This window comes from Aspergillus pseudodeflectus (genome assembly GCF_044049435.1).
Source record: "Aspergillus pseudodeflectus strain CBS 756.74 chromosome Unknown BJX68scaffold_89, whole genome shotgun sequence".
Lineage (NCBI taxonomy): Eukaryota > Fungi > Ascomycota > Eurotiomycetes > Eurotiales > Aspergillaceae > Aspergillus > Aspergillus pseudodeflectus.
This window is the reverse complement of record NW_027263865.1, coordinates 64,833-82,770: the sequence shown is the minus strand read 5'-3', so window position 1 is coordinate 82,770 and position 17,938 is coordinate 64,833. Positions and strand designations below refer to the sequence as shown.

At 52.1% G+C, this 17,938-nt stretch overlaps 7 protein-coding genes across 7 annotated transcripts; 4 read left to right on the top strand and 3 right to left on the bottom strand.

The window, feature by feature from the left end:
• Positions 1-468: 468 nt before the first annotated feature.
• Positions 469-2,364, top strand: BJX68DRAFT_259389 (major facilitator superfamily domain-containing protein; the record flags this gene model as incomplete). Its single annotated transcript, XM_071043686.1, has 8 exons — positions 469-602; positions 654-872; positions 927-1,185; positions 1,240-1,503; positions 1,565-1,665; positions 1,724-1,789; positions 1,867-2,101; positions 2,170-2,364. 8 exons carry the CDS (start codon positions 469-471, stop codon positions 2,362-2,364), a joined length of 1,473 nt encoding a protein of 490 aa, XP_070892842.1.
• A 1,671-nt stretch (positions 2,365-4,035) lies between these two features.
• On the bottom strand, positions 4,036-5,911 carry BJX68DRAFT_272803 (sugar porter family MFS transporter; the record flags this gene model as incomplete). Its single annotated transcript, XM_071047283.1, has 7 exons — positions 4,036-4,359; positions 4,416-4,459; positions 4,511-4,604; positions 4,676-5,105; positions 5,168-5,694; positions 5,749-5,771; positions 5,830-5,911. The coding sequence occupies 7 exons, from the start codon at positions 5,909-5,911 to the stop codon at positions 4,036-4,038; spliced, it is 1,524 nt and encodes a 507-aa protein (XP_070892841.1).
• Positions 5,912-6,250: 339 nt separating this feature from the next.
• Positions 6,251-7,093, top strand: BJX68DRAFT_272802 (uncharacterized protein; the record flags this gene model as incomplete). The annotated part of the gene is made up of 1 exon (XM_071047282.1): positions 6,251-7,093. One exon carries the CDS (start codon positions 6,251-6,253, stop codon positions 7,091-7,093), a length of 843 nt encoding a protein of 280 aa, XP_070892840.1.
• Positions 7,094-7,133: 40 nt separating this feature from the next.
• On the bottom strand, positions 7,134-9,547 carry BJX68DRAFT_272801 (FAD-dependent oxidoreductase; the record flags this gene model as incomplete). Its single annotated transcript, XM_071047281.1, has 3 exons — positions 7,134-8,350; positions 8,400-8,546; positions 8,596-9,547. 3 exons carry the CDS (start codon positions 9,545-9,547, stop codon positions 7,134-7,136), a joined length of 2,316 nt encoding a protein of 771 aa, XP_070892839.1.
• A 449-nt stretch (positions 9,548-9,996) lies between these two features.
• BJX68DRAFT_272800 (uncharacterized protein) lies at positions 9,997-12,783 on the top strand (the record flags this gene model as incomplete). The annotated part of the gene is made up of 1 exon (XM_071047280.1): positions 9,997-12,783. The coding sequence occupies one exon, from the start codon at positions 9,997-9,999 to the stop codon at positions 12,781-12,783; it is 2,787 nt and encodes a 928-aa protein (XP_070892838.1).
• Positions 12,784-13,213: 430 nt separating this feature from the next.
• Positions 13,214-15,179, top strand: BJX68DRAFT_272799 (Zn(II)2Cys6 transcription factor; the record flags this gene model as incomplete). The annotated part of the gene is made up of 2 exons (XM_071047279.1): positions 13,214-13,321; positions 13,374-15,179. The coding sequence occupies 2 exons, from the start codon at positions 13,214-13,216 to the stop codon at positions 15,177-15,179; spliced, it is 1,914 nt and encodes a 637-aa protein (XP_070892837.1).
• A 21-nt stretch (positions 15,180-15,200) lies between these two features.
• On the bottom strand, positions 15,201-17,263 carry BJX68DRAFT_272798 (fungal specific transcription factor domain-containing protein; the record flags this gene model as incomplete). Its single annotated transcript, XM_071047278.1, has 2 exons — positions 15,201-16,257; positions 16,317-17,263. 2 exons carry the CDS (start codon positions 17,261-17,263, stop codon positions 15,201-15,203), a joined length of 2,004 nt encoding a protein of 667 aa, XP_070892836.1.
• Between the last annotated feature and the right edge of the window lie 675 nt (positions 17,264-17,938).

The following is a 17,938-nucleotide window of genomic DNA, read 5'->3' as shown; positions in this document are numbered from 1 at the left end:
CTAATAAGAACAATTGATAGTATAACTACACATTTTTAAGCGAGCCTCTTTGATTGTCCTCCATTCACCTTGCGGTCCAACATCGCTAGATCTTCACCTTACCATCCGACTAGTGCGAGAAACCACATGAGCGAAAGGAATATAGCCGACCGAGGTCGAGATTCTTACGCTTCCTGCCCTCCAACTCGAGAGATAAACACTGCCGCTATCGCCAACGCCGTTGAAACCTGGGGAAAGACAGCCTATTCGCATTGCCAAGGCCTTAGCGTTGCCGACGCAGCCAATTGTAGATTTCCCTTATCTCTGTTTAACTATCGCTGGTGAGCCGATATCTTGTGCGGGGAAGCCAATCTAGATTCAATGTGGACTGGATCCTGGGAGGTCACTGATATCAAAAGTTGTATATATAGGTCTACGAAGCAACAGATCGTAACCCTCCACTACACAATCCTCAATCTCAATTTCAACATGGCAGATCTAAACGAGAAGTTTGCTGAGCGCGAGCAGTCCACCTGCGAGAAAGGAGCCTTGGAAGAGCTTCAGTCGCAGGCTCCCTTCTCTGCAGATGCTGAAAAAAAGCTCATTCGCAAGGTCGACTTGATGTATGTGCATGCCTATTATCAGATTACCCGAGGGAACTGCTAACAGACCAGGCTACTTCCAATCATGCTCTTCGCGTATATGATGGCCTTTCTCGACAAGCAGGCGCTGAACTACACCTCTCTCATGGGCCTCAGGGAAGACCTCGGTCTTGTGGGATCACAGTACAGCTGGTCTTCCAGCATCTTCTACTTTGGTTACCTCTTCTTTAGCCCGATCGCCTCCATGTTACTCGTCAAATTTCCCCTAGGGAAATACCTCGCCATGAACTTGTATGTCTCAGTCCCCCTATCATCGCTCAAAACCACCCCCTAATATCCGCACAGTATCATCTGGTCCGTCGTCCTCGCCTGCCACGCCGCAACAACAAACTTCACCGGGATCATGATCACCCGGTTCTTCCTGGGTGTTACGGAGGCCAGCATCTCTCCAGGCTTCAGTCTGATTACCTCACTGTGGTATCGATCCTCGGAGCAACCGCTGCGCCACGGTATCTGGTTCTGTGGAAACTCGCTCTCGTTAATTTTCGGCAACTTGATTGCTGTTGGAATTTGGCAGATTGATAGCGGTATAAAGCCGTGGCAGGTATGCACTTCCCTGATTCTGCTCCGAAAGGATATCAATAACGATTCACATAAGTGGCTTTTTATCATCTTTGGCCTGGTCACCTTTCTATGGGGCATTCTCATGCTGTTCCGGCTCCCGGATTCTCCCACCAATGCCACGTTCCTTACAGAAGAAGAGCGCGGAATTGCACTCCACCGACTGGCCTCGAATAAAGCGGGCTTCAAATCAAACCAGATCAACCGCGACCAGATCATTGAGGCTTTCGTCGATCCGAAGACATATCTACTCGCGGTATACATCCTGGCCGCTAATATCCCGAATGGCGGGTTTACTACGGTAAGTGAAATGTATCGCATCAGTCTTCGAAGGAATAAGTGCTGAATAGAGACACATATAGTTCTCGGGTCTCATCCTCAAGGGCTTCGGATACAGTACATTCCATACACTTCTGCTGGGTATCCCGGGTGGATTCGTCGTCTTCCTGCTTGTGCTGTCATCGTCCGTCTCTCTCCTCCTCTTGTTGTTCTTTTCTCACCAATAACAATTATGCTGGCAGAGCCCTGATAGCTTCGAAGGTTCGCAACAGTCGCCTTATCGTCTCGATCGTAATGACCATCCTAAGGTACGCTCATATATACGCTCACACACAACACACGCACATTTATATATTGCCTACTAACCCGGGCCGCCGATTGATAGTGTGGTGGGCAGCGCCCTTGTGTACTCAACATCGGCAACCGCCTCTCGCTACATCGGCCTAATCCTCATGGGGGCCTACTCCGCCGCACTGCCCGTATTAATGGCCATGATAAGTTCGAATGTTGGGGGTTTTACCAAGCGGTCCACCGTGAATGCCATCTTCTTTGTCATGTACTGCGTCGGGAATGTTATTGGGCCGCAGCTTTTCTTTGAAAGCGAGGCCCCAAGATATCAGGTATGGCTTTCCTAATTTCTTTCGTGCAGTTCATTGCGGAATAGAGCTAACAAAGTCCCTTTTTACAGAGTGGGCTGCAAGCAATACTAATCTGTCTCGTGGTGGTGGTCGTAGATTGCATTACCTTATTGGTCTATTTGCGTAGGGAGAATGTGAAGAGAGACAGGCTGGGGGCAGACGGGCTCGAGGAGACCGGTGAGGGAGACGATGGGCTGAGAGATCTGACCGACCTCAAGAATCCGGCGTTTAGATATGTTTACTAGCCGATCCTCGTATACACCACATAGCACTGCTATAGCTACGGATTGCCTAATCAGGCACATCGACTTATGTTGAAGCATTTATTCATTTTGACTACATTGACTCTCTTTGCTCTGCACCAAAATTGAAACAAGGTCCCTACAGCACCCAATACACCACTAGACGGATAGGAACAAAGGGAGTTTAGGTAGAGCTTACGTGGAGTAAGGGATGACTAGTACAGATTCTGAAGGAGAGTATGAACCAAAATGGGTTCGGAAATAAGCCAGATCTTTCCCTTGGGAGAGTTCATAGAACCCTCCATCGTAAGCCGCCGGGTTTCGTCGATCCATAAAACCCGGTCGGGTATTCTGTGGGGAAAATTTGACGTTTCTACCAGGCGCGGCTATTTTCCAATTGAGACGTTCATATATTATCCTTGGTTATGGAAAAAAAAAAGAATAATCATGCTTGGCCTTGATTGCAGATAACTGCACCCTGGACTGTCAACTACACGACTCTAACAGAATATCAGTTCATGGTATGAGGGAAGTGCTCCATACACAGCCCGGGTGGTCTAGTGGGTAAGAGAACGCGTCCAAACACCCAAAACGGACTAGTCGACTAACAAATCCACAGTATGATTCTCGCTTAGTACGCCTCACCCACCAACAACATCCGTCCATTTCAATTCCTAACCACAACTCCAGGGGTTCACCCTTAGCATATTGTATGCGAGAGGTCCCGCGTTCGATCCGCGGCTCGGGCCGTTCTTTTTTTTTGTATCTGGCTGTACCAATGACAAATATGTGTTGATGCGGCCTTCTCAAGACAGGAGACGAACTGTTAGGCGATTGTCGTCACCTGACGGTGCTGATCCGGGGATTTGAATGCGTCAGCGGAGTCTGCTTTGTGCAGAAGGACGGCGGCGTAGTCTATATATATTGCTCAATTAGTATGCTAACGCTCCTATACTTTGAGTAGGTTTATTGCAGCACCGATCGCATCAAGGATATATCTCCCGCTTGGGGAAGCCATCATGCCTTTTGATAATATATAATAAGCGCCTGTCCGAGTGCTGCCGTATCGCCCAAGTACGCGGCGTCACGGCCCTCGTAATGACAGCCTGGAAGGAGAACGCATTCGTGTAGAGAGTGACACACTCGTCGTATATGATGAGAAGCGTGCTCTTTATACTGGCAGACACCGATAGCTCGGACTACGATGGGTGCCATGCCGACGCTGCAACGCACTCAGAGTCTGGCTTCCGTATCCGGATGGGTAAGTCGAGTCCACGAATAATGAAGGCGTAGCAACGGACGGTTGAGGCTAATAGTGCAGCACAATGGACATGGCCTTGCCACTGTCCGACATCGTGTATTCTTACAGTCAAGAGACGGACGACCCGCTGAACAAGAAGCGCGAGGAGGTGGAGGAGCGGTCGAATGGATGGGCACCGGGCTATCTGCAAGCAGAAAAAAAGAGGTAAAGGACTGGCTAGGATCTATTACTCGGCCCAAATGAATTGTGAGATATATTAAGGATAATTGAGCGGTGATTGTTCTTTCTAAACTCGAGCTCGGCGCCAATTCCCAGCCAAACCAACACCTCCCACTCAGCATCCCAAATCTGAAACTTGCGCATCAGACAGGAGCGGGGCGCGTCATAGTTCTGAGGACAATAAGATTGCCGACCTAGTGCCGCTTATTCTCCCCGACGAGCTCAACATGCTCTCTACCTCCATGCTCAGCCTCCTTGGTTGCACCACCTTCAGGGAAATGCAGGCTACAACTGCCAAACTGCGAATCCAGCTCCTCGAGCGTCTTCTTCTTCGTCTCCGGGAAGGTAGAGTAGACCAGGATAGCCGCGAAGATGTTGAAGGCCATGAAGATAAAGTACGTTCTGGGCCCGATTCGATCGACGGCGACGGGCCACACCTGGCCGACGATTATGCTGCCGATGGATTGACCTGTTACGGAGATTCCGAGGCCTTTGGAGCGGACGTGCGCGGGGAAGATCTGGATGAATCAGGTGAGTATGTACCGAAGGTTGGATTATATAGCGGGTAGCATACCTCGGATGAATAAATCCATGCACAGGGGCCAAAACCAATGCTGTCTATAACGATGTTAGAAGTTGAGACGACAGCAAAAAGGATATTCTACTTACATCCAACGGTGAAGAAGAAGATAAAGAAGATGTTGCAGTAATTTGCGGAGGCATTCGACTGATTCGGGTATGCAAGCTGAAGCGCTCCATTGATCTAAGACATAACAGGTTTTCATTAGATGGCCAGTTGCATCAAAGTCGGTACTTCAGGATAGGAAAACTCACCAATAGGCACCACGCCATAATAATGGCCCCGCCGCCCAACGCATGTCGCCGCCCAATCCGATCAATGAGAAAGATACCGACTGCGGTACATCCAACCTGAACAGTTCCATCAAGCCCGGAAGCCAGAAGACTCAAAGTTTCAGACGTCCCTGCAGCTCGGAAGTTTGTCGGAAGATAATAGCGTATCCCACCCGCACCGCTCATCTGCTGCAAGAAGGATATCGCCCAGGCGCGCCAGAGACGTGCCCAAAGGGCCTTGTCAGTGAAGAAGACCTTTGTCGAGGTGACCGAGTATTGCTTATGCCACATGATGTTTGCGTGGATCTCGTCGAGTTCGGCTTGAATAGCATCAGGGTGGTCCTTTCCTCGGAGCTTTGTGAGTGCCTTGACAGCGTCTTCCATTCGATCTTGGGAGACGAGCCAGCGAGGACTGACATTGGTTAACAACATGGAGCTGACAATATCATTGAGAATTCGCGAAGAGATACTGACCTCTCTGGTAGAGTAGGTACGCCGATAAGAAATATAACCGCGGGGATGAACTGCATGATGACAGAGAGCCGCCACTGAAGGTCTACTCCGGAGCCAGTATCCCAGAATGAGAACCCATAACCAATCCAGAAGGCCATGGAGATACCGAAGACAATCCCGAGCTGGTTCGTCGCCACGAACGCGCCTCGTACGTGAGCCGGCGAGATTTCACTGAGGTAGAGGGGTACAGAGCAGGAAACTATTCCCGTTCCGAGACCAGCAATAATACGTCCGACGATCATCATCGCCAGATGGATGGCTCCGGCCTGAAGAGCTGCGCCGATGCAGAGGATGACGACACCGACAGCACCGGCCCAGCGACGGCCGAGACGATTGTTGACGGGGCCAGCTAGGAAGCCATAGCCGACGAACTGGCCTAGGTAGAAGATTGCAGTAATGGTACCGGTCTCTGATGCGCTGGGGTTGTTGAGTGCAGCCTTGAAACCGGGAGCGACGAGGATTGTGCTGATGACGCCGATGTCGTATCCCTACGTTGGTCCTGTTAGACTGTGTGGGCATCCCTCGTACGGAGAGATACACACCCAGAAGATTGCTCCCATGGAGACTGCAGATAGGTCAGCTAGCTGCCGGGTTCAGAAACAGGACTGCGGAGAGAGACTGACTAACGGAAATACACCAGAGAACCCGGCCTGTGAGCACGGTCTTGGGCTTGGAAGCCGGCGAAGCGTGAGTTTCAGCCTCCATTATTGCTTGAGGATGAGGGTTGACCGAGCATCACCTAAAGGAGGTTCAGCGCCGCGTATATATAGATTCCTGGCCAGGAATCAGGAGACGGATTGATTCTGCTCGCGGGGTCACACTGTGGGGGTGGAGAAGCCATGTGGGCCGCAATTTTGATCGATATCCTATCGGATGCATGCAAGCACCCTGCGAGGAATCCTGAGACGGGACCGCCGAAGACGAGGTCGGCGGTTCCGTTGGGTACAATATCGTTGGGATGACTTCCAGACCTTTCCCAGAGACATGAACAGGGCCACACCGAGTACTCTAACCACAAGCTGTACCTCTTTTGTCCATTCAATCATGCCACCCACGCTTAAACTTGTTTCCTCCCGTCGGCTTACGCAGGGTATAGCGCTCCACACATTTCAGCCTGTCAACCCAACAGACCACGTTCAGCTCCGTCCAACTCAGCACATATCCCTCGAATTTCCAAAGGATTTAGATCCCACAGCTGGTGCCCGCAGTCTAACGGACGAACAGCGGCGGTTATGCTTTACCCCCTGCCGTGTGATCACAACGAAGCACGATGACGGCACCGCCGAGCAGAGCATCTCTATCCTGTCGCGCAACGGACGCGTCGCCTCCCTTCTTGGTCTCCCTCGCATAAACGGGCTTCGGGCAGAGGTCCTGGATGTTGGTGGAGGCTTTTCGCCTACCCTATTCGGTTTGTCTTCGTCCTTGGGCAACACCATTGCCGTCGCGGGAGGGACGGGCGCAGGGTGTTTCTTGTCTGTTACATCTTCAGACAAGAAGGTACCACTGTCGATTAGCAGCAAGAAGGTATACCCGTTCCAGAACAGACTGTTATGGAGCATTCGTGGAGACGACTTCAGGCTTGTGGAATACGTCCTTGAGAACGGGCTCATTGACACCCAAGTGTGGATAACTACGGTGTTTGTAACGGCAGGGCAAGAGGACGATGGATTAATCGCAGGTAATACAATGCGTTTCTGGGAAGACAAGTTGCAGTCAATGACCAGCTCTACGGTGAAATTTCATTGTAGGCGCATGTCGGAGCAGGATATGTTCCCCAACGGTGACGCCAAAAGGGATACTGTACTATTCTGTGGGAGCAAGGCGCTGGAGTTCCAGATCAAACAATGGTCCGTGAGCCGAGCGAAAGTGTATGTTACAGAAAGATAATAGCTACAACTTGAACACTAGGATTATTTTCACGAGTGAGTTATTCGTACGCCCGGATCTCGAAAATCCCACCCAAAGTGTCCTTCGGGTCGCCATGTACCTCGAGTATCTCAACCCCAAGTGCTGTTGCCTGCACTGTCTCGAAGGATACATCCTGTCGAGACAGGTGGTTGTCATCGTCGTGGAAAAGCTGAATTTCTTCACCGTCTTTCGAAAGGTCAAGTACCCGCCAGCTCTTAACGCAGAACGGAATTTGACGCTCCGGATGACCTCGCAGAACAGACTCGAGGGCATGGTCATAGTCGGTATCAAAGTGGATAACTAGCCGAGATACTTGGACTGGCTTGTCCCAATGTAGGGTGAGCATGCGGCGCGTAGAGATATCGGCAGGAACCCAGCAGTTCGCCCGCTTTGTCGGCCTTGCCACGCCGTTCCGTATGTTTTCCACGTCCCAAGCACGAATTGGTGGATCAACGCCTACTGCGAGGTTGTGGCCCATCGGCCGACGCACGGGCGTCCAACGCTCGAATGTGTCCACGCCCACACCAGATGGTGGGGACTGAGTACACTCATGCTCGACTGTCATAAGGCCTGATACTCGCGTCCGCGAGGTGCAAATGGCGACGGACTCGTTCTCCATGAAACACAGAAAGACATATTGTGCGTGTGGGTTCGAGACGTCGGTCAGGTCGATGGTGATCTCCGTGCTTTCTCCAGCCGTAACCTGGTACTGTCTCTCGGCGAGGATAACCTCGGGCGTGTAGTTGTACGCCTTCATAGATCCTCGCAGCTGGACAACGACTGTGGTATCCTCGACAGCCTGCACAGTGACGGTGAAGTTAGGCACACTTCCAGCTGGGAGAGGAATCATCTGTGCCAGACTTCTGGTCAGGACCTTCGGAGGACCATCTGCTGGTAGTTCCGACAGCTCAAGCGTAGAGCTTGCTTTGACTGACGTTGCCTGTCGAACCAGGTCAAGTGGGTCGTCCAGCTTGTAGCCCGGGATGAACTGGCCGAATCTCATCAGTTCCAGCTGCAGCATCGTCATGTTCTTCTTCTCCAGGAGTTGGATCGGGTCGACTTGCAGTTTCTTGCAGAGAGCCGCCGCCATTCCCAGCGCATTTCCGTTGTTCCCGCACGTTGCCATGACTCGTGTGGAAGCGAACGCAACATGAGTGGCGGAGATAATCCTTCCTCCGTAGAGTAGATTGGGGACTTGGGTGCATATCATCGTGGATAAAGGAATTTGATACACGCCTAATACATGTGAGCCTTCATGTCCATGGAGTGAATGGCATATGCAGACCTTTCGAGTGCCACTGGGTACAGCCATCAACCTCTGAGTAGACACCCTCGGCAGGATGCAGATCGAGCGACCAGCCACCATATGAGACTGCATCAGGGTGGAATCTTTGCTCGATGATGTCCTGTTGCCGCAACATGTACGGACCAACTGTGCTGAATGTCAGCCGCGGCACCGGCAAAAGGATAGCCAGACTTACCAAATCGTCTACTTTCTCGCTTGCCTGGGATAGTGCCAACCCATTCAAGGGTGAGATTCTCAGCCTCGGGAAATCGGCCAGAGTTTTTGAGGTAGTCCCAGACCCCATAGACGACTTTCCACAGCTCCCACTTGATTTTCTCTGTATCATGCACTGTGTCCAATCTCCCCCCATATTCGATCCACCACAGACTGCACCCCTTTTCCTTGACCGTAAAGTTCTTGAAGCGGGGAATCTCGTCCTCGACATTTTGCAGGGCATATGATGGAGCGACGAACTTTACTGGCCGACCGACGTCCTTGGAGTAGAAATAGATCGAGTGGCCCAGCAGATGTCCATATTCAGACGAAGGCGCAAAGAGCTCACCAAACTCGTCGCTCTGCTCAGCACCCATTCTGAAAGGCGCGCCCGCTAAGAATGAGAGCACGCCATCTCCGGTACAATCGATATACTGCGTGGCATTCACGTTGAACATCGTCGAGGTCTGGGACGAGAAGGCCGTGACGCCCGAAATGCGATCACCGGTTTTGTTGGCGCCGATAAGCGCTGTGTTCAGGAAGAGCTGGATATTCTTCTCTTCCACGACCTTTTCGAGCAGGATGGTGTCGAGAATCAACGGGTTTCCTTCGGGATTGCGGTGCAGGTTCTCGAGAAGGATCTCATCGACAAGCCCACCCTCGCGCGCATAGCGATTATTATTGAACATGTGCGACGTTGCGCCGAGGATCCAGAGACGGACTTCGCTTGAAGCATTTCCTCCTAGAACTGGCCTGTCCTGCAAAAGAATGACCGAGACACCATTTCGTGCTGCTGTGATGGCCGTGCAGACGCCGGCGAGGCCTCCGCCGCAAACACATACATCGGCATTAAGGGTTTCATGACGAAAGATTCGAGATTCGACGGCTGTCTCGTTGATGAAGACATTCTCGTGGGCGAGTCGTGCGGGCGCCATGGTTGTGAAGTGTCCTTGGATGAGGTATGAAGTAAACAAGAATCACACAGAATGACTATCGTTGAAAGTCTTTAATAATTCGTTTTAATGTATTCTGGCCCCTGCAGGAAAATTATGAAGCCACTCAAAACTGGATCCTTCCTAGAAACGCACTGGACGGAACCGCCGATGGAGACTGACAGCGCAACGGAACGCCCGATCCTTCGGTTGGAGTAGATGACGCCCACTGCCCACACAGACTCCTGAGCTTGACCGAACTTGGAGAAACCCAGCGAGTACTTGCGATACTCCACACATTGGGCACGCAACTCCCGAATTGCACGATGCGTGGGGAACCGCGGAAGGACGCTCACCTCCGCATCTGGATATCAGGTTATATATTAAACGTTGTGTGCACGAAGTTGCATTGTGAAAGATGTTTACACTCTTCTCAAGCAGACACAAAGACAATGATATTATCCTTGAATTTCTTCCTTGCAATTTTGGCCATATTCGGCTTGTCCTTCGCCGACAATCCTTCCATCACCGGACGCAATGTTCGAGTTACATGGTCCGAGACTGCAGATGGCTGGCTCGCACAGCTACAAACCAAAGACGACGATAAAACCTGGAAGTCTGCCTCCGCACCCCAAGGACAATATGGTCTGCTAGCAAATTATTCAACTGCACCGCAGGACTCTAGCCGGGTGAAGAAGGGGCAGGCCGGTGACTATACCGAGTTTCTCCCAGCGAACGTCACACAGCCAGACGAGACGTCCGGCATTGTGACAACAACAAATACTGTGGAGAATGGCACGTTTACTGCGAGATGGTGGATTGACACCAGTCGTTCGTGGGATCTCGTTGCTGTCAATGTTACTTGGAAGCCAGCTGTTTCCGGCTGGTACTCAATCCCGAGTCCGCGGCTAGCTGCTGTCCCCGATGACCAGCTCGGATGGGGGATCGTTCCTGGATATTGGTCGTCGAGCGAACTCAACTCCGACGAGGAAACCTTGTACAAACTGGTGCAGGGCGTCCCGGACTATCCATACGTCTCCATGGAAGCAAGCACAACCAGTCTCGTGGCCATTCTATCCAACAACGAGACAAACTACAACTTTGCAGTCGTGCCGGATCCATCACTGGCACGAGATCCGAACCCATCCACAGATACATCTGCCCAGGCCCAGTGGAACGTTGGCCTCGGTCTGCGGAGCCGCAATGGAACCCTTTCACCCACCGCTTATTATCCCGTCCTGGGCCAGGCACAGTCGAAGATGACTGGTGGCGAGAGCAGCGTGTCCGCAACGTTCCTGTACCTCGTCTCTGGGGATCCTGATGTCACCTGGTATGAGGTGAACAAACTAGTGCACAACGAGATCTATCCCATCTCCGAGTACAACAAACGCGCGAAGAACATCGTCTCTCTACGCGAGAGGCTCAACAGGATCCATGACTTTATCGTAACCCCCGCATCGAAGTGGCATCTCTGGTCATACCAGAACCTGACCCTCGGCGCAGAATCCGGGAAACTGTCGGATGTCGGCGCCATGTGGTCAATGCAGCGGTTGACGGGGGATCCTTTCTTAGCGGAGCAGCGACTGCCTTACGCGCGCAACTTCAAACTGGCACAACAGGACACCAGCGGAGGTGTCTTCAATGGCGCCGCCCTGGGAGAGTACTTCAAGAACGGGGGGTTCGTCAGCGAGTTGATCTGGCTGGGAAATAACAACGAGGATTATGTCTCGCCCATCTTCACCACATTCTACACGCTCTCCGACATGGGAAACATTCTCTTGTTCAACCCTGACGACGAGCTGTTGCTCTCGAGGTTCAAACTTGCAGCGGAGAAACTACTCAGTTGGCAGAAGCCTGGGGGTGAATTCGATATCGGCTACCTCAAATCCAACACATCCAAGAACAAGTATCCACACCTGACCGACAATCGCGCGACGTGGTATGGGCTTCTAGCCGCATATAGAGTTCTAGACGACACGAAGTATCTCGATGGTGCGGAGGCCGGTGCTCGGTGGTTCATCGAAAATGTCTTGGAGACTGGTCGATGGCTGGGCGTGTGCGACGACTCGTACCTGTATCCAGATTTTGCGACGGTCTTCGCAGCTCAGGCTCTTCTTGACCTCTACAAAGAGACAGAAGACGAACTGTACCGCGATGCCGCGATAACAGCAGCCAAGTTCTACACCTTGCACGTCTTCAACCATCCTGTCGTCGACGACAACACTCACACGAGAAGCGGGGTTACCTACCAGGATTGGCAGCTCAGCCAGACTGGCCTCACCTATGAGCATGCCGGCTACACAGGCACAGCAAACGTCCGAGGGCCAATCTATCTGAGCAGCCATGCGGGCGCATTCATCAGGTTCTACGAACTCACGGGCGATGGATTCTTCCTCGACCTCGCCCGCACGGCTGCCAGGGGCCGCGACGCTTTCGTTGATCCAACGAGCAGCATTCCTAGTTACTACTGGTACCAGGGAAATACCGGTGGATCGGCCTACCCCTGGCACGGGTGGTGGCATATCGGGTGGGTGACGGACTACCTTCTCGCGAGCGCGCACATTCTTTCCGACGGAGAGATCAATTTTCCGTATGGCTTTATCACTGCGAAGGTCGGTAGCCACGTTCCTTATGGGTTCGCGACAGGGACGGTGTTTGGCGAGGACGCGGAGCTGTGGCAGCCACGCCATCTGCTCAATGTATCCGACCCAGAAATAGACTACATCAGCGCGCGTTCGACAGACGGGTCGAAGTTATTCATCCTACTGATCAACGAGGCGTCGAGCAAAAAGAAAGTCACCCTGTCATTGAACCCCCGCACGCTGGTTCCTTGCAAGGTGGCTACTTGGGGAGATACATCCACTAAAGTAGGGTCGGTCTCCAAGACTGGTGATAATGCCTGGAGCGCCACTGTAGCTGGTAATGGGCTAACTGTCGCGGTTATTGAGACAAGCCTAAAGAATGACCCGCGAGGCCCAGAGTTCAGATCATTCAATATCACTGGAACTCCTACAGCACCCGTCATCAGCTGGTCTTTTTGGACAACAGTCGAGAGCCGCGTCCAGTGGGCGATTCCGGGCTCGGGGGTGTGGACGTCACTGCCATCGAGCACAAACTACACCTTCTCCCAGACAATCAATCTGGCCGGCGTTGGCAATACGACGGAGGTCAAGATCCGGATAGCAAGCACGAAGAATGGCTACTCGGGTATCTCAGATGCGGTTCTTTGGGAGGTGTGATGCCATTTGATGCCGCTAAATCACATTCGCTTATTCGGCATATACTGGGTGGGCCTCTGATTAACATTATCGTCCGTAACCGTTGAGCAGGCTGTCTGGAAGAAATGGCGCCTCCCGTCCTATATTATCTCGTATTGCTAGGCAAGGAAGGATTTACCTCCATAAGCACCTCGTGTCGCTTCTTCCACCTCTTCGACGACAAACATCCTTCGTATGACTATCTTATGTTAGAGGATAAATTTATGAATTCCCTCCCTTTTCCTCTCTATCTCTGTATTCAGGCCGTTCGAATCTCACGCCTCACACGTGCCTCCCAACTCCTCCGCAGCGGCTCAGCAGCCCCGCTTTCTGAACTCCCCCAGCCAACGTGGGGGCAACGGGGCAAAAGTCCGAGGGACAAGTTTTCGCAACCTCTCCATCTCCACCCGCGATGGATCCCCAGGCCTCACCACGAGTGCCTGTCCCAAGAAGAGATGTTCATTTGAAGGTGGCTCAGCTCGCTTCGGCATGTGCGTTCTGCAAAGCGAGGAAGATAAAGGTAAGTTTTTGGTTGAATGGGCGATGGAACCTTGAATTGACCAGGACCGCAGTGCGATTCCAACGCCCCGTGTGGAGCGTGCGTCAAACTAAATCGCACCTCTTCCTGCTCGCTCGCTGGAGCGCAGTCGAGAGACTATGTGACACATTTGCGTCGGAAGATTCAGCAACTAAAAACAGAGATTGAGCTGCGTCGGCATGGGTCTTCAGATCTCGGCCAGCATGAGCCCTCGGATGCTTCCATCGCAGAATCCCCCGAGATACATCAGCCTTCTGCTATTGACACGCTTATTTCTGATATTGGTACCCTGCCCATTGCGGGGCCATCCCATTATACGTCTGCATCCAATGCAGTTCCGTCGTTTGCGACCCTCCTGCTCGCAGCCGCATCCAAAAAGCCCATCCCACCTGTACCTGCTCAATCCCCCACGGTAGAGGAGGCTCGAAATCTGCTACCAGCTCATCCAGCCTCTCGCAAGCTCGCGGAGCATTACTTCAACCACATCTACCCTCGGCTGCCATTCTTCTCCACCCAAGGATTTTGGGCCCAGTTTGAGTACGTCTACGGACCTGAGTCAAATCCAAGCTCACCATCAGCGTCATCTCAAACGCCAAATCTTGGCGACTTTGTCCCTGACTCTAATCATGGCTATAACGCCTTTACCGTCTCAATCGTCCTTGCCATATCCGCCTCCTCATTGTCGTCCAGCTCCAGTAGCGTCATCTTCAACAAAGCCGACTCGCTGTTCCAGACTGCTCTTCGCTTCCGCGAATCCATTAACATCCCCAACACAGTCGCCGGTGTGCAATCTATATTGTTTCTCATCCAGTTTGCAAATCTTAATCCCTCGTCTCTGGATGCTTGGTATCTCATCGGCGTTGGAATGCGCACGTGCATTGACCTCGGCTTGCACCAGGATCCACAACCAACTTCCTCAGTCTCATCCAGCCTCCTCGAGACGCGCCGCCGCATCTGGTGGAGCATGTATTCGTTCGACCGGTCCATGTCCCTCAGCTGCTGTCGGCCTATGGAAGTTGGTGACAATGTAATTACTGCGCAGCTACCGACCTTCCGCATCGGGCTCGCAATGGAAAACCAGGAAGAAGTAATCGCGGGCTTCTTGCAGCGGTATCGCATCCTCCAGATCCAATCGTTCATCTACGACCAGCTCAACGAGCAGCCCGCAAGCACAGGGGAAGACATATGTGCCGTCCTTCACGATATGGCCGAGAAGCTTCAAGACTGGGCCCAGAATAACCCATCATCAGACCCCGCCGGTCTTACAAAGCATGAACTGCTGATGGGTAGGATGCTGCTGAATCGACCATGCCGCCTGATTCCCAACCGCACCTCCGACGGACTAGAAGACCTGTGGCGCTCGGCGCAGGGGTTTGCGCAGATATACCGAGCACTCGCAGAGGCCAATAGTCTGTTTTACGTGCGTATTGCCTCTGAGAAAGCCTATTGGACGGGACTTGCAATGCTATTTTGTTATTGGAAGCTTAATGGCGATGGTAATAGCGGCATGATACTTCGCCCCTCGGAGCTTTGGACGGCCACTCGAGATGTCGCCTATGTTCTCCAGGCGCTGTCGGAGCGGTGGAACGAGGGTAAAGTGCTATTTTCAAAGTTTGAAGAGGCTTGTACGCGTGTGATCGAGGCTACAGAGGCGGGCAGGAGCGGCGACAATCCTTGGGAGCGCAGGGATGAGCGCATCCCTGAGGAAGTCAGGGGTTTCTGTAACTACTCCAGCTTCACGACTATTTGGACCGCCGATCGGGGTAAGAGATTCTCGGACATGCAGAGTCAGAACCTGCGCGGGCTTGCCTTGAGCTTAGAGAGTTGGCAAGAAGCCTGATTCATTATCTACACCGTCGACTCAGGGTATGGGTGAATTGTTCTCCCAATCTTCTGGAAAGTTCAACACGCTGTCCGCCCATGCCATATTCCTTGCGCGACCTGCATTATCGAGCCACGTGTCGCCTAAAATACTCACGGATCCTGATCCGAGGTTCGAAAATCCGCCAATATCATTCATGTTGTCCGCGTTGTACATGCTATTCTCAGGCCCAGAGCTGGTCGACCACAACGTATCGCCAAAAATAGCAGAGAGGTCGGAGAAAGGAAGCACGGGATCTTCGAGCGCTCCCCGTAACATTTGGGAGATTTGGTCAAATTCCGCTTCCTGCCACGGGTATCCCTGCGTGGGTATAGTTGTCTCGTCGGTCATCATCGGGTCGTTTGGAAATGATGTGAGCACTGGGTCCGGATGAAGATATGTCCGCTGCGCCTGCTGGTGGCTACTCTCCTCATACGCGTCGTTACTTTGAATAGCAGGTGAATGGACGGCGCAACTGGATTCGGCTACCTCGTACGTGTCCTTTGCAGCACACCTCGCAGAAGCGACAATATTTCCATAGGTCGCTAGGTTGTTCGTACCCGGGGAGCTTATTTGGTCCATGATGAATTTGACACGCTTTTGCTCTCGCGCCCTCAAGATCCGGCCGTCTCTATACATAGTCTGCGTGTTGGAAGCCTGCGCAATTTCTCTCTCCACAATGTCAACAGTGGCAGTGGAGAGCTTGCGAGCGACCTCCCTGGCACGATTTGCGCTCTCCCACAGTGAGGCCATTTTCTCTAGGATGAGTTCCCATTGCACTAGGCAACTCTTGAACGATGCCCACTCCTTGGTTGCGTGTTTCCGTATCTCTGCACTGTTCCAAACAAGGAACAACAGCGTAATGCCTGCCATGAATTGGTAGTGGATGTCAACGCAGCTCACACCCAAGCGGTCTGTGTGCAGGCGGATGAAGGAGGCCTCTATAACATTCTTCGCGGAGGTATAACATGTATATAAGCTGTCCAGGTCCTGGGAGGGGCTATTGGGCGAAGGACGATGGATTATGAGTAGGGTGTTGTGGTACCAGTATCGCCACCTAAAGCAAGAAACTTTGATTAGCTGTGTGAATTTCTCCACCTCTGGAAGCATTCCTACCAGTCAAGTGTATACCGAGTAGGATCAGTCAATGACGATGCCTCATCGATCCAAGCTGCCAGCTCGTTCGCCAGATCTTTGGAACATATCGACTGTGAAGTAGCCTGGTTATCTGATACACTGTGATAACGCGACACTGCGATACTCTGCAACCGTTGCAGCTTGATCCAATGGATTATTGATCTTCGTTTATCCTCCGGCAGCGTCAGCTCCGGGTAAGCGACATCGATGTACTTGTCCTCTAGGGTAAACGGCCGGCCGAGCATAATGCTCAATGTGCGGTCAAGGGTATATGTGGCCCAGAAAAGACGTCGTTTAAAGTCGATTTCTAGATCGGATGCAATGCCGTTTGGCGACACTTTAATGCTGGCCTCAGATTGAAGACCAAGGTCGATACACATCCTTAGGCTAAGGCCTGATATATGCCAAATGGGTGTGGCGGACAAGTGGAGCAGTGAGTACAGGAGAAGAAGAAGCAGGCATTGCAGTGTTTTCAACCCCTTATTTTCCATCACATTTGTTAGGGTAGACATGGCGCTGGCGTAGAACCCTTCTGCGAGACTAAGGGCGTCGTCACCTTGGTCACCCTTTGATATGGAGAGAAGGGAGATGGCAAAAACCATCTGGAGGACGAATGCGGTGCAAGTGTCTCCAGGGAGGCTGCCGTCTAGACTTGATCGCTGGAGGTAGAACTCATGCGTCTTCTGAACAAGCCATTCTTGTGACACGATCGGATACTGTAGTTGATACTGATCAAGGAATATCTCGATGAGATTTAACGCAACTTCTTCCGAGGGAAGTCTTGGGCTCTTGGGGAGATTTGCAGAAGGCGCAGGGTCTTGGGAGGCCACTGGTTCCGTCCGAGTGTGGTGAAGATCAGGGGGTACGTGATTGATTAACGGGTCATTCAGACGTGCTGCGTTGAGGACTGACTGGGCGAGGTGCATACCTGTTGCAGAGAGTAATGAGTAATTGAAGTTAAACGAATATCCAGTATACGATATATAGCGAGAGAAATGCTGTACCACTTGATACTCCGAGGTAGCGAGTGTTATGCCCCCGGTCGAGGCTGTCAAGGGTTGGTTGAGCTCGAGAGGTTTGCGTGGAGTCCGGCGAAGGGTTTGACAAGTCGCCCTCGCCCGGACCCTCGCTTGGCTCGTTGACTTGTCCGGTGGAGACGGGATCTCGAGGAAACTGCATATAGCGTAGCTCACGCTCAAGACTGTCGACCTCTGCCTCCAGCGAGCAGATATAATCTCTCGAGGAAAGTACCTTGGTCTGAACATCATTATATTCACACCTCGAGCCAATCTTTTGGCATGGCAAACAAGCAGGAAGTCCTGTCAAATCGTCAGCCAATCCCTCGCATAACATCAAGTACACAAAAGACTTTACGAGCGTCGCAGCGCGTTTTTCGTTTCCGGCATCGATGGCAGGCCGATACAGTCTGACAGGAGGAAATTAGGATGCAGGCTTTATCGGACCCTTAGACAGCACGGTATACTCACAAAGTAAGGCTGTTCCATTTTCTTGATCATGGACGCTTGTCCGATACATGATGCCGAAATAAATGAACAGAAACCCCGCCTGGAGATGACTTGGATTATGTAAGGTGCTGTAAG